This window comes from Notolabrus celidotus, chromosome 6 (genome assembly GCF_009762535.1).
Source record: "Notolabrus celidotus isolate fNotCel1 chromosome 6, fNotCel1.pri, whole genome shotgun sequence".
Taxonomy (NCBI): Eukaryota; Metazoa; Chordata; class Actinopteri; order Labriformes; family Labridae; genus Notolabrus; species Notolabrus celidotus.
In genome coordinates, this window is record NC_048277.1 from 27255712 (window position 1) to 27271281 (window position 15570).

The window sequence follows — 15570 nt, forward strand, 5'->3', positions numbered from 1 at the left end:
TTTCTGTTCTTGAAAACATTTGTCTCTTCTGAGAAAGCTAATATCTTTACCAGCAGCAGATCTATCAGTGACAGTGTTTCAATCTGCCCTCCATTACAGATCAGGCTGACTTTGTCCTTCTCTAGATCTTCATGCACAAACAGCTGTTGGACTTTTGTCTCCTATCAGGTATCCTGCAGATGAAAAGCAGATTGATATCACCTCTCTTCATGGATTAGGTTGGACCAAATAAATCAGTTTTTAGATTTCTTCTTGAGCTTTAAGCCTCTCTCTGTTTCATTCGAGGACCTTAACTGCACAAAGAAATCAGCTCAGAGGGAGAACAAAAGAGAAAGATAGGTTTTTACTCAGTGGCTTATCAGCCCGAGCAAAAGGGTCTGATCCCAGGTCTGGTGACTGTGAAACTCTTCAACACAAAAACCTCATACTCACTGTGACGGTTCATTTAAGAACATTTAACTTAAGATCACATTATAAGGTAATAACATAGCTACTATTTCATTTACAGTGATTGACAGGAGGGAAAAAAACACTCCTCCTAACCCCCTTGTGCATGTGTTTTTGCAGACAGGTGTGCAGTCCCGGGACAGATTGTGCTATTGTCTTTGTAAACCTACACCTGTTCTCTGACAGCTCAGACAACACAAAACACAGTTGTAAGTGGTGCACGGCAGACTAAAGCAGACCGCTTTGCTGGGAGAACTGAAACGTGACGCCCTGCTCTGAGTGCCTGCAATATGTCATGCTGTGTCAGGCACTGAACCCGGCCTGGACTCATGCAGGAAGGCTTTATTAGTGAACGTCTCTGTGCTGATATCGTGTTACAGACTGGATTTTAGGCACTGAAGGACCATCATCCCCTTGAGACGGGTCTCACTGACATGTAAGCTCCGCAGAACCTGACCCAGACTAAATCAAAGTTCATTTAATTTGATTTAGATATACAGTTTAACATAATTCTAATAGAAGGCATGCAGTTAATGTGTTACGCAAAATGCGGATAGCTTCCCAAATGTTCAACTCTTGTCCCTTGTTAGACTTTATTCAGATACAGCTTAACATCTCATAAAACCATGACTTTTACGTGCTTTAAAAATATATAGAATTAAATGGAAGCAAACATCATAATAACGGATGAAGACTGGATGGAATCATTTAGACCAGGACACAAACTAACACACAGCCCGGCATGGAGGGAATTTGACTGGAAGGTCAAAATGCGGTATTTTAATACTCCTTCTATCATTTCCAAATACAGTAATACATCTGAGTTGTGCTGGAGGGTTTGTGGGTTAATCGGGGACTTCACCCATATCTTTTGGGATTTCCCAAAACGTATTGATTTTTGGAAAAGTTTTCAAAAAGAACTTCAACAAATCCTGGGTATCAAATTTGGGCATAGCCCCCGATGATATTAACGACAGAGACTTAATGTCCTTACTAAGAATTTTGCTTCTAATAGCCAAAAAAAAAATTACAACATCCTGGTTGAATCCGCTACCTCCCAGCCTATACAGTCTATGCTCCCAGCATTACGCAATGGAGAGGCAGAGTTAAAGCTGTCCTTATAATGGAGAAAATCACAGCAAGGTTACAGCTGAAGACAAACGGCGATGCCTGAGCTCCAGTCACCTCTTGAATTCTATTTATTTATTTGATTTGATTTGATTTACTAATTTCAGTTCAATTTTACCTTTAATACACATGTGTAATGTACACTATAACCAATGAATGTACATTGTCAAATAAGATGATAAGAATGTAGTGACAAAGATTTTAGATATAGGAAATTGTCTCATTAATGATATGTAAAGATTAAGTGTAAAGGAATACACCTCCTGTGTGTGTGCTTGTTGTGTGTCAATTGAAAAAATGATAAATAACAAGTAAAAAAAAAAAGTTATAATAAAAAAAAATATATAGGTATATAGAGGTCTGTATGTGCTTAGCTGAGATGTGGTATCCTTCCTCTGGCATTAGAAACAGTTCGCTTCCACACTGTTCCAGAGGAGGAGAAAAAGTGTTCCTTGTGTGATCTGGAGGAAGTTGAAAATTAAATGCACTTTTTATTCTACTGTCCTTCATATCATGATCTCAGGTGCCTCCTTTTCAACAAAATATCAGAAAACTTTCCTGATTTGTTTTCCATGTCTGATGAAGATAGACTTCAGTTCCTGTTTACACACAAAGTGTTTCAGTTTGCTCAGTTTGTGTTAAATGCTGTTCAGCAGCGTAGTTGTTGTCACTGCCAAATGTCTGAAGTGTATCTCTGTGCTTTTGAATTACTTTAGGTCATTGTTGGACATGTGCAGTATTGTAACTGCTCTTCTTTCTTCTATTCTTCTTTTTCTTCTTATGTTGTTGCTCCTATTTTGTTTTGTTTTTGTAGTGTCTTGTAAGTCCATATGGGCTGGGCACCTTAAGGTGCACGACACGATGAATAATAAATAAACTAAACTAAACTAAACTAAACTATATATATATATAGAGAGAGAGAGAGAAAATGAAAATAATTTCCATATCATACTACAATGTTGTAATTAGAATTCAAAAAGCAATCATTATTTTAATACATATGAGATGGTGCCATAGGATGGTGCACACGTGGGTTCATCAAACAGCCTTTTCCATTCAAATTTAAAGGGTTTGTTGAAGTGTGTAATGGACGTTAGCGCCCTCTGCTGGTGGGAGTTATATCACACTTCAGGTTCTCAGTACCTACACAGCTGCAAACTTCCCACAACTAAAAAAAAAGTAACAATCTACCAGATTCTGTAGATTATATACATGCAACATTGTATTAGAAACGTTTCTCCGCACATGAAAGGGGGTTGAAAAATGTGAGAGCAGACAGAACAGAAGTGAGTCAGCAGGGAGAAGTTTTCTGCTCTGACACAGATCGACACCTCATCTTTGTGGGGCGAGATTTGGTGCAGCCCCTCAGCTCGGCAGGAGCTGCGCAGACCGGTCAAACTTTCACTCACGCTTTCATGAGTTCAGACTTGTACAATAACTTTGTCCTAACTCATATTACTGCGCAGGAAAGCTGCCTGCGCAAACTATGTGCGCCGACTGTCCAACTTCGGACAAAGAAAAGGAGCCAAACTTCCAGCCAGGCGGGATGGAGTCGCAAACAAAGCCGAAGCCGGGTCGAGGTGGTGGCGGAGTTTGTCAGGGAGGATGCGGGCTCAAGCTGTCCGGGGAGGAGCACTGCTGTGTGGACGCTCTGCGCTCGGTCACCGATGCCCTGGAGGAAAGAAGCGCGATTTTGGAGCATGAAGCCCGAATGTCGAGGCTGAGGTGGAACCGGAGGGAGCAGTACCTCTTAGCTCAGGTGTCAACTCTGCAGAACGAGGCCCAACTCGCTGCTCTCCAGTACCAGAGGAGACTCCACCAGTACATGCTGCACATCAGCAGCATAGCAGAGCAAGTCACCGGCTTCTACAAGGTGAGAGATGCTATATGTTCATGAGTGTTGTTGAAAAATGTGATGCATGATCTGCTCATAAACTTCTGTGTGTGTTTGTTGAATTAGGGAGACAAGAGTGCAACCTGTGAGAAGAGGACCCAGGCATCAGATGCAGCAACATGTGCAAAAGAAGAGCAACTTACAGCACCTGAGGTAAGAGAAGCACTCACACTGCTCACAGATTGTCTCTTGTTTTAAAACCTACTACTGGAACTCCTAGGATTCATGGCTCATTCATAAAAGCTTCAGAACATAAACTGGGTTGTTGCCTCTCCAGAATGCCCAGAGGCTGCAGTGTTTGTGCACTCTAGGAGACACTTCCTCATGCTGTTGATATAAGGATTTGTTGGAGTGTTGTAAAGAACACCAGAGCCTCTGTTTTTCTTCCTCTAACTCTGTTTCTGCTGTTGCCTCAGCTCAGGTTTAACCAGACAACTCCTAGAGTAAATGTTGACTTGGGGATCACTGTATATGCCATGGAGTGTTTGTAATCTGTATGTGAAGACAGTTTTGAAGGTAATCTGTCCTCATACAGTGTTTGCAATTTGGTGTGTCGTGGTCTTCTTCAAATAGTGAGTGCCTTTTATATTGACAGAGGAATTTGTGCAATATAACAATTTCAAATCAGCTCAAATACCAGGCTACGCATTCGCCAGATGAACAACATTATGCAAGGTTCATGATGTTTCTGACATCCATGGAGAAATATGCTCATGTCAGGATATTTCACTGTGATTTGTCTGTCCTGTATGACCTCAGAATCCTTCTAAAGTTCTCTCTGTTCTTTTTTTGTGTGTCAGCTGATCTCATGTCAGGGGTCTGGTTAGCGTCCTGCCTTTTTTGGAAAGTTTTGGGTCAGAGCAACTTATCATATTTCACCAAGGATCACTGCATCCAACTGTAGTGACGCACTGCATTGAGAAAAATGACATTTTGAAAGCTTCCTAGCACCAAATACATCTTAAGGAGAAATACAAGATGACAGTTTGTTTGATGCATCATAAAAATTTATCATGAAATATATTCTTTCTACACAAACCTCATATGAGTTATTATCTTTTAGTGGAACTTCCTGCAAGGCCATGACCCCTGAATGGACACTTTGCACATCAGTTTTAGTCGTGCCTGAAATTAAAAATACCACAGGAAATCAAACTGTCCCTTTTGGACTTGGGAACTCGGACTAAATGTTAATCATTGTCTGTTTGCTTCTTGGCTTTAGCGTAATCTAGGCCTAATGGGATAAACTATTTGGACACATTTCTAACTGTTCCCAGAGTCTTTGTTGTTGCCGGGAACAGTTTATTAAACCTCCCAGTGTGGCTGCCAAATCTAGCTCTTGTTTGGGTAAGCTCATGGGGTAGCCTCAAAGTTTTTGTCCTGAACCCTCCGGGAGGAGACTCAGTGTTGTGTTTGGGCTGCTGTCGAGGGTGGATGGGTTTAATGGTGGCAATGGTCACATAAAGTATCTCTCTAATTGCCTACAGCATGCTGTGAGTGCAACAGACTCACTTTTGATTAATGTGGAAAACCGTGCAGTCTCCTCTGCCAGTGCTGGGCAGTAGCTCAGCTTCTATTTTCAGCTCTCTTTTTCTCCTCGTCTCCTCTCTAATGGGTGTTTAATAGTTTTCTCACTCTGTGTTTGCTTCTTTGATTTCCAACTGTTTCTTTTTCCAATACTTGAGAGAGCTGTGAGGCTGTTCATCAAACCAAGTTTTACAGTTTAGTGGAAATCAGCTTTGTTGGAAATGTGAAAGGCTTTCTGCTGAACTGACAATCAAGTTGGATGAGCATGAATAATTCCAGCAGCAGGGACAGTCTTGATATTTAAGGCCTGACTGACCCTTTGCCTAGCCTTTACAGTGAGGGTACTATTTTTAAAAACAAGGATTACCAGATTTTAGACAAAAGCTACTTTGTACAGCAAAAAATTTCAGCTATCAGATTTCATGTCTAGTCAGTTAGCGCTTTAGATTGAGAGCTGGTTGTAAAAGAAAGTCTTCAGCTAACTCGTTTAGAATTATGAACTCTAATACATAAGTGCTATTATGTGAAAAGGTTTGATCTAAAGCATGTCAGGAGAAAAAGGTCAGCAGCCTTATGAATTATAAAAACACGCAGACAGATGTGCGTTATAGTTCTCTTTTAACGAGTTGGCTAATTATGTTCTCTCATAACTCTGTTTGGATGTGTAAATCAAACACATTCATGCTACAGAGGCCAGACTTATGCTAAATCCTACTGACTTATGATGCAGTGTTGAAGTTTTTTATGAGAAAGTGACTTCAGATTTGTGGGTAAGATGAATGCAGGCTAGCGATAGCTTAGCTAATGAGTGTAGCAGGGTTAGCTAGAGACATTTCTGGACAGAGCTAGGTTACTCTGATATATTAACTACCATGCAGGGCTAGCATTAGCAGGGCCTTTATTTACAAAACCTGTCCCCCGAAAAGTACTGTTGCTGGCTATAGCCTTAAAACAATTTGCTTCCTAGATTTGGGACCAAAGTTGTTTTCTGCTGAATATTGTAACAGGGAAGGTTAGCTTAACCCTTCTATCATCCTTGGGGTCAATTGGACCCCATTCAATGATTAACGTTGCTAAATTAATGACTAACATCATTTTTTTTGGGTACATATTTCATGACTTTTCTTAATTTAATGGGGACCACTGGGAAAATGCAAAATTAAAATGTTGATATTTTCCAATTTCCTGTAAAAAAAAATGTACACATCAGTGTTCCTTGGGGTCAATTTGACCCCAGGCTGCTTTACCTGTATAAAACATAAGAAATATCAACATTTTACACATTTGTTTTGGTTGTTCTGGATGATATTGAGGTCACTATAACCAAGGACACCTCCGCATGTGACTGCAGGCGCTGGGATCAAAACCGCCAACCTTTAGATTGATATATAATATTTCCAGCCACCATGTCTCTAAAGACATTCAATGATGTGTCCTGTGTGAAACAAGGCAGGGCCGCCGAGAGCATGACAAACTTGCAGCAGTTTGATGTTCTGTTTTACAAATACAGTCCTTCTAAATGCTTTAAATTGTGTTTATGCTTAAAATATGTTTTATTTGAAGGGCTATTTAAGTATGCAACACAGAAACATAAAGTACCTGACACATAAACCTAGGTAACAATAAGTTTCTGGAGGATTGAATTGCTGGGGTCAAATTGACCTCAAGGATAAAAGATGTTAGTAAATTTGAGGGTAACAGGAGGGTTAACCGTTGTCTTCAAATAGCTAGCTGCTGTGGAATCAATCCATATCTCTAAGTTAACACCATGTTCATGTTATAGCCCACTGTTGATGTTAAACTGTTAAATTAAGAAGTTCATTATGTTGTCAAAATGCTAGCTAAGTAATTTGCTGTGTACTGCTTTGCTGGCTTACCAACTATTTTTACTTGCTAGCCAGTAAAATTGTATGAAGCTGGTTCTCTTACTAATCTGCTGAAAGTTATCAAGAGTGCTATATCTTAGTGATGAAATTGTATTAGTTCATGAGTTTTTTAGCTGGCTTTTGTGGAACTAATGACCTGGCTGATTTTAGCTAATAGATGAAATGAACATGAGGCATGAATTATTTAGAATAAAACCCCCCAACTTAAAATCGAATATAATCAGTTTACTTCTGCTTAATGACAACAACCCATATGTTCTTGTTACATGTTTAGGAACTAAGGATTTAAATACGTTTTCTTGCTAACTCTAGCATGTTTAAATCCTGTGCTGTGCCCAGCTAATGTTGCTAAGTATGATAGGACAATCACCTTTCAGGAACAGGTTTAGCAAACAGTCCACTGATGGTATATTCTTTATTAGATTAGCTACACTTTGTGCGATGGATCAACATTTTTGACAGAGAATATTGTATTTTTGCTTTATATTTTCTTTTTAGTTAATTTAATAGCATAAGAAATTGTAAATAACCAACAATCGGCTAACTGAGGGGGTTTCCAGTATTTACAGAGGGAAATACATATAAAATAGGAAAGGAAGAAATACTGTGGGGTGGTGGTAGACAGATGTTAAGACCGTGGCCTCCTGCAGTTTACATATTTTTCCTTGTACCTCAGAGATGTACCGATATAGATCCAGCTGATTGTCTTTTCACCAGGCCGACAGTGAATGCAGTAGGTGGCTGTGGGTGAGTGGGCAGCTTCTGCTGTGTTGAAAAGAAATAATGGAAGAAGGACACAGCATTGAAACGCTAAATGGATTAGTCAGCATTGCAAAAACACAACGTCATCTTAATTTGACCATGTAATTTGCTCGTATGTTTGTTTAAAACCAGATGGATACACACTTAAAACCACAGCTGAGGTATAAGAGTCCCAATTGTCCTCTTGTCTGCAGCCAAGATCCCTCAAATACACACTGAAACCTGGAGTCAGCTAAAAGTTTGTGAACTCAGGAAATATAGTTCACAATGAAAGGCTCTTTTCATCATTTTGTAACCAAAGCTGTTGAAAGTTCCTACTGTTCGAATCTTTTTTTTTGACCCAGACTTTTCTTTTGATACTTAAGCAAAGAGCTATTGGCAGAAACATGGAGGTCTTTTAACCTTTTCTTAGAGTAAGATTTCAGTACTGAATCAAGAGAAAGAAAGGGGAAGGGCAAAGGGAGGAAAAACCAAGAGAAAGGGCGAGTATCGGTGTCATCAAAATCCAATCTTGCGTGACAGGCGGGGACTAAAGCAGGCCAGTTTGTTTGCTTCCATAACAAAAAGATGATAAGGACAGATTGCTTCACGTCAAGAGGAAATATAAATTTATGACCTCTGCTTTCCTGACGTTTGATTTGATTTTTCCTGTCCAGACTGAGCCCCCAAACAAAACACTAAAATATCTGTTTCCCTTTGAAGTTGAAGGGTGTTGGTCTGGTTGAAGAAAAGGAAAAATCCAATTTTATTACCTGAGAAATATGGAAAAAAACATGTTTATACTCCGCTGCAAACAATGGCAGACGTCAAATGGTCACATCAATTGGGAACACAGTTGTATACATCTTTTTACTGCCTGTCTAGACTGTTTTATAGTCTCTTTGTGCTCCAATTCCCCAAAGCACTTTGCTGAAAATGGAGCAGAAAGCTCGTATTCAGAGCAAATGGCATAAAGTTATTGGTTTACAGCTTTCTATCTGCTTCCCTCAAGGCTTACAGATCAGAAAAAAGAGATTGGTTGATATGAAAAATTCCTTCTCAGCTTGTGCTCGTCAGGATGTAAATATTGGGTTGTCATGTTCTGTGTGCTTTAGCCCTCTGGAGGTGTTTTCTCTACCTGTTCTGCTCTGTTTGGGATGTCATTTACCCAGAATTTACATGGCAGCTGTTTATCCTTCGCCTGCGTGAGAGAGGGACCGCCCTGCTCACTATTTCCTATTTCCTTTCCAAATCAAAAGACCCACACACATCAAGCTGCTAAAACAAACTCCAACCAGCATTAATTTAGATTTATCATTACAAATACATTTGATTTAGATAAGTGGATAATTAGTTAATGCCTCTTTAGCCGCACTTAGAATTCTCATTTAACGTCTTATCCATGCTTATCTCCATGCATATTTATAGGAATTTCATTGGTTGAAGGAATTTGCAATATTGCTGGTTTGGCATGCGTGATGTTTTTCCAAAGCTCTTGGCAACTGCCTGTGTTTTTTTTACAAGGCAGATATTGAGATAAAGATATTCCAGATTCCAAGGCTGTGGATTCAGACGGGCCGAGAGCCGTGGCTGTGGAGTAAATCATGTACAGTAGTGTGTGTGACTGTTTGTGTGTGTCTGAATGTATTTACTTAAGCAGCACAGGTCTGATGTTTTAGGCAGGTGGTGTGAAAAAGAAAACTGTTCCACTAGAGACCACCACGCTCGTAAAGCAGAGCACTCTGGGTAAATTTGTCCCTACCTGCTGAAAGGCCTCTTTTTAAATGTCGACAGTGTGTTGGTTAGTTTGGTCTGAGGGATATTTGAAAGTAAATCAGAGTGACCTGAACTCAGATGAACTGTTTTGATTTGTAGACCTTTGATGGTAGATTCTGTTCCTAATTATTGAAAACATCTGCAGGTTAAACTGTACAGTCTGTAGAAGCATACAGGAGCCTTTCAGTACATACTGCTGCTTTAATAAAGGTAGTAAAATGGCCTGTTTTTCTTATTTGAAGTTTCTTTTATTAATTTTTACAAATCGGGTTGACAAAAAAATTTGAATCAGTATAATGTATTATAACCACAGACTGTATAAAACACAGACAAAGCCCCAGTGATGTCACTCATTGGTTTCTGAAGAGGCGTAATGAAGCCCATTGATGGTGGTCGCCATATTGGAAATTCTGACTTGATGTACGGAAGTGTCAGTCAACTTAGAAGCAGGGAAAAGAGGTGGAGTTGAGACAGGCGTCAACATACCCCAGCTGTTAATCAATGTAGTTGTGCCCCTAATTGTTCACATACATTTATATAGCTGTTAGCCTCGATAAAGTCTTAAAAGATGCGTAACAAAAAGAGCCACCCCCCTTCTATGTACAGTAAAAAGAAAAAAGTGAGCTGCATACACAGAATCCTGCTGTGACAATGGGCGTCTTAACATGGGACCAAATGGGGATTCCATGGCTTTTGAAGCCAGCCTCAAGAAAGAAGACTACATTGAAGTTTATTCTACTTACATAGAGAAACATTTCTTAAATTACAGTGCTTACAATACTTTTTATTTGTTTTGTATATAAAAGGAATGCGATTTATCCTCATAAGATATAGAACTGGAGCAATGAATTGACGTGGCTGAATTTGTATAATTGTCATCTGAAAATATTTGGACTTTTTGAGCTGTCGGTAAGACAAAACACCCAATTTGAACACTTCATCTCAACTTAAATGAAGGTGATTGATTTGCATGCTATCCTTTTTCTGATATCTTTGTTTTCTATCATTAATTATAAAAAATAACCTCAAATATTTGGCAGTATAAAAAAGTATTAAAAGTAACAAGTTATTGTAGACCTTATCCTCTCTTATTTTTATTCTTATATATTTTTATAAAACGTATGATAAGTGCTCTCTAAGCAGTGATGATAGTATATGACTTCATTTCTATATTTCTTTGTAGGTTCCAGTCCAGTCTGGACTTCCTCTCCAGTCGTGTGCTCTGTTTTGTATCCACAGACACGTTCTGTGCTGTTTTTCCAGAAACATGGTCTGAGCAGATGTTCATGTACTGCAGCTCAGTCCTGTTACTGTAGCTGTGCTTTCAGGTGTTGTGCAGGAAGCACTCTGTGACTGCTGTGATTCATCATCTCAGTCACTGAGGAGGAGAACGCTTGGCTTTATTTTCACCTTAATGCCTGCAGCTCACCGGCCTCTGAGCACCGAGTTCAGGATTCAACAGCCAACATCTGGAAAAGAGTGTTTAGGGTGAAAGAGGCTGTAAACTAGGAGGCTGATTTGAAACTGATGAAGTCTCCAGGTCACTTCCAGGTGTGTGTCTTTTTTTTAAACTAGTTGTGTGCCTTGTACTGCTTGTTTTTAGCCATGCAAGCAGGATTCATACCCTCTCACTCTCTGATGTCATAGAAAACTCCACTTTAACTATAAGCTATCGTGCAACCAGTCCTTTCTTCTGTCTCCTAGTGTGATGAGAAAATGGCTTGTTGATTCACCAACTAAATATCTGTGGTTTGATCTAAAGTCAGTCGCCCCCTCTGTTCCCATCTTTACCAGCACTGGGGGTTCGGTTAGTCAGAAACCTGATGCCTTTTGAACTCGCACGGACCGACTGGTCTCCTCCAGTCCTGATAAACATGTGGCTTCACCTACATCTGTAGCAGAGAGATTACAGTGAAAGCCTTGAGTCAGCATGTACCTACACATTCACAACCAGCTGCCTGTGTGCAGAAATACACACACAAACACACAGGGGTGGATACCATATCACAGACTTAAGTGGATTTTTCTAATTATGTTTAGAATGGATGAAGTTATTAGATAAGCACCTATGCAAAAATGAGACTCATGATCAGGCGTCTTCAAATCTTCCTTGGAATTATTGTCACAAAGTCCTTGTGAAAAGGCTCTAAGATTGAGAGAGGCAAAAAAAGCAGAGACATGCATGCATGCAATACAAAACAAACCAGAGCAGCCAGTTCCAAGATCAGTGTCTCTCCTTCTCAAAAAAAAGGTTGCCAGGTCTTGAGAAATTCAGGACAGTTGGACAGGATGTTGGACAGTGTGTACCAAATTTCCGAAACCATGACAGCCAACCATTTTTTAAAACAGGGAGGAGAAGCTGATTTGCACCCTCTTCTTACTATGGCCAAACTGAACCTCAGGGATTGTTGCAAAGCAGATAGAAGAGCCAAAGATAGTTGGAGCAACCCCAGTATTACAGAAAGGCTGTTGATAATTAGCTGTCGGTTGTATTTGTCTCTGCATGACTGAAGAAATGTTTGAGTCTAAGACAAGATCAGAAGTGATGACATATGGGTCCCAACACCTAACTTGTTCTATTTGATCTGGTGTAGTGCCGGTGATGAGTGACCTTAAACTGGATGAGTTGAAGCCTAGCATATATACAGTAGAACATGATCTGATCCCATGCAATCCTTCTACCAATAACTCCAATTTGGTTACAAACTTATTCTTATAAGAAATTTAATGAACACTGGTTAAGAGTTAACTTAAAATAGAACAACAGAAGTCACTATGACAGAAGATACTCATATGGTATTATCAAAATCTAATGTAAACATAGTCAAGACATCAACAAAAAGCATGTCCCTGTATTATTTACACCTTTTTAAAATCTCTTTAAATTGTAAAAACATATGTAGGGTGTCAATTCTGTTAATTCAACAAAGTTTGGATCTTAATCACAGATTTTCAAAGTTTTCCTTACTACAGATGTTGGGGTACTCAGACTTTTTTAATACAAAAGTTAAAATAACAATACTGCCATGTAAAAAAAGTCATGCATTCAAAAGCGTTAGCATCACACTACCCTAATGCAAAGGTGCAAAAATGGGAGATTGTCCCATTCCGTTACATATCAATATACAATGTTGCTACTTCACTTTAATGTAGCCCCTTGTAAAGGAAAGGCTTGTGTCTGCTTTGCACTGCGCTAAGTAGCTTGTGAATTTTCATAGTCAAGTTCTCCGTTTTCATCTTTTTTTATTATTATTTTATTTATTAATCTGAAAACTAACTAACTCAAGTTGTTTTATTAGTATTAAGTTGAGCTTGTGTAAGTTTACTTGGCCACAAGTACTTCTAACGACTTTACAAGAGAAGTCAGCTCTGATTTGTCTCGGCGTTTATTATAAGTTAAGCCTTAAACCATAAAAACCCAGAGCCTCACACTGTTGAATCCATTACAGATAATCTGCAGAGTTTAAAATGCCTCTCCATGTGGATCATGTCGGGCTTCATATCCTGACCTTTTTCAGAGCAGACCGTGACATTACCTTTGGCCTTTCAGCATCATCAAAGCAGCATGTCTGCAGCCTGTATTTACGGCACATTCATCTGCAAACTGAATTAAGGCTGCGTCTGCTTTTGTTGACAGCAGGATTAGGGCTTAATTACATCTGGGCAGCCGCTGCATTATAGTCAGAGAAACAACTGTACAGTGGGAGAGCTGCGCAGTACATTAGGGAGGTGTTGAGGAGAGGGATAAGCTTGTGTAATATGCCAGGTGCGTCCAGGGTATTAGCAAACACTGGCACGGCACTGTGCGCCTGCCAAGACGAGGGATCAAAACAAGCCCACCCCTTTGAATCCTCGCTCTTATTTCATCTTTAGGCCAACACTCGCCTGTGCCGGGCATTGTTGAGTGTTATAAAAAAACAGTATGACATTTAGGCTGGTCTTAAAAGGCACAAACAAAATCACAACACATCTACAGGACAAACACACAAATCCAGGCTGCTGAGAAAATGTGTTCATTTTATCAAACAGATTCCTGCTTTGGTGTCTCACCATGCAGATGGGTTTGGTTTCCTTTGTCTGGATTTGAAGATATCCATCTTTGAGATTTCTGCCTTACACAGGGAGGAATTTTGTTTAGAGCACAAACAGAAAAGAGACGTGACATTAGAGGTTTCCCAGCCTTCACTGTGGATAGCTTTCACTGAGACAGAGAAAGTCATATAAGAGTTAAGAACCATGCTAGCAGCAGGGGTAGATACTCTCCCCCCTGAAAAGCCCCTGCTTGGGGGGGTAGTACTTTTCAATGGTCCTGGGACTTTTGTTTGAACATAATGGTGTTTGTGGAGTTTACACAGTTGTTGAAACACAGAGGGAGTTCCTGGCAATGCATACTAGTTTAGTTTTTTATTAAGATTTCAAAATATTATTTAATATATATTTTTTCTCCATGTGTCCCTGGCCTGATTTGCACAATCTACCTGAGACTTCAGCCTTCGGTTGAAATGCAGACAACAATGGGGGCACAGGAACCTTTTAGTTCTGGGGAAAGTAGTTCTGGGGGCTAAAAGACTCCGGAACTCTTGGTCGAAATGCATCTAATGATTGTTTGTCTAAAATATGATGGTAATCTACCATCTTGTTGGGATCTCTCATTCTAAGGAGGAGTTGAATACAGATCATCAAACACTGCCTTGCAACTCAAGGATCTAAAAACTTCAAATTTAGGCACAGTGAACTCATAGTAAAGTTTTCATTGCATTCAAGACAGTGTGAAAAGGTTGTTTGTTGCATATTTTACCATCTATCTTTCTTGGCACCACAAACCTTTTGTTAACCTTTAAGCCACCAAATCAACATTCACTGCTCCCAAAATTCATCATGAACACTACCTCATGAATAATAATAAGATGGTTATTTAAAAATGAAAATAATATTTCCGCTCTGTGAGCAAGACTTCCTCCTCCTGCTCCTCCTCACAGTAAATGAGTGGGTTTCTTGTACTTTGTCTGGTGTAGCGTGACCTCTTAGTGGGGAGTTAGTGACAGGCTTAGTGTATTATTTTTGCAGCCAGATAGAGCAGCCTAATTTCATCCCAATCATTGCCTTCATGTTATTGCTTGGATTGAGAGGGGAAGCTCTGACGGATGTGTTTTTAATTAGCTTAATGGGCTTGCAGAGAAATGGAGTATGAATATTCATTGTTATGGGTGTTGTCGTACAGAGCAGGCTGAGTTTGTAGCATAATAGTTTCAACATCTCGAAGGCAAAGTAATGGTTTCAAGCACACTTAATACGATTTTCAGAAATGCAGATAATTGAAATCTTAAGTACTATGCAGCCATTCCATTGCCCTTTATTTAATAATCTTTGGTTTTATAGACTAAGAAATAAACAAGTGGGCTCATTGATAGCAGTGTTAACTGAAGGCAAGGTTGTTTATTTAGTCCCTTCAAGGAAATTATTCTGATTAAATCAAAGAAGTCTTTAATTTCTGTGAAATATTGACCATAAACTGACATTTCACACTTGTAAAAAGTCCTTTCAAAATATTTGACTCCTTTTACAGGACTGAGACAACTGCTTGGAGTTCAATTTCCCATGAAATGAACCCTAATGGAAATTATCACATGTTTGAACATTAGCAATTCATCTGCATCAACACCTGCGCTGAGAGCTACTCTTTAGCTTTTGAAAGCTCCAGGGCAGGTGGATCTTGATTTTCAAATTTGTCAAGTCACTAAGCTGCTTTTTTTTTTAAATAGATCCGAACACTTTGGAGGTTCATCAGGTTGAACCTTGAGGCTTGAAATTGATTGCTTCACAGTCATGTCAGGTTCCTTGGGAGTCAGATTTTATGAGAGTCAAGTGGGAGTCATTTTTTAACATAATTCTCTAATTTTAAGTCTGCAGTTCTGCCTGCAGGTGGAGTTAAATATTTTAATGTTTTCTATTAAGATACCTCGACATGATCTGGTTCAGCTTACATGTTTATTGCATTCCAACGAGGCATGCTTGGTAGCAATCCTCTTCTTCCTTACCTTTGTGAAGGCATTCCTTCATTTCTTATCACATAACCTCTTGCAGATGTGGAAATGATAAGTACATGAAAGCTTAAAGAGGAATGTGATGTGTTTCTGCACATTTGTGCACTGACAGGTCGTACAGACAGAG

At 39.5% G+C, this 15570-nt stretch overlaps 1 protein-coding gene across 3 annotated transcripts in view; it reads left to right on the forward strand.

The window, feature by feature from the left end:
- The first annotated feature begins 2690 nt into the window (after positions 1-2690).
- LOC117814897 (PDZ domain-containing RING finger protein 4-like) overlaps positions 2691-15570 on the forward strand; it is a 159825-nt gene continuing 146945 nt past the window's right edge. Inside the window, exons 1-3 of one of the 3 annotated variants that reach the window (XM_034686468.1) lie at positions 2691-2754; positions 3042-3448; positions 3536-3622. In XM_034686468.1, the coding sequence (XP_034542359.1) occupies positions 3062-3448; positions 3536-3622 (474 nt within the window). In that variant the 5' untranslated portion in view covers positions 2691-2754; positions 3042-3061. The other 2 variants (XM_034686469.1, XM_034686467.1) reach the window with 2 other exon arrangements.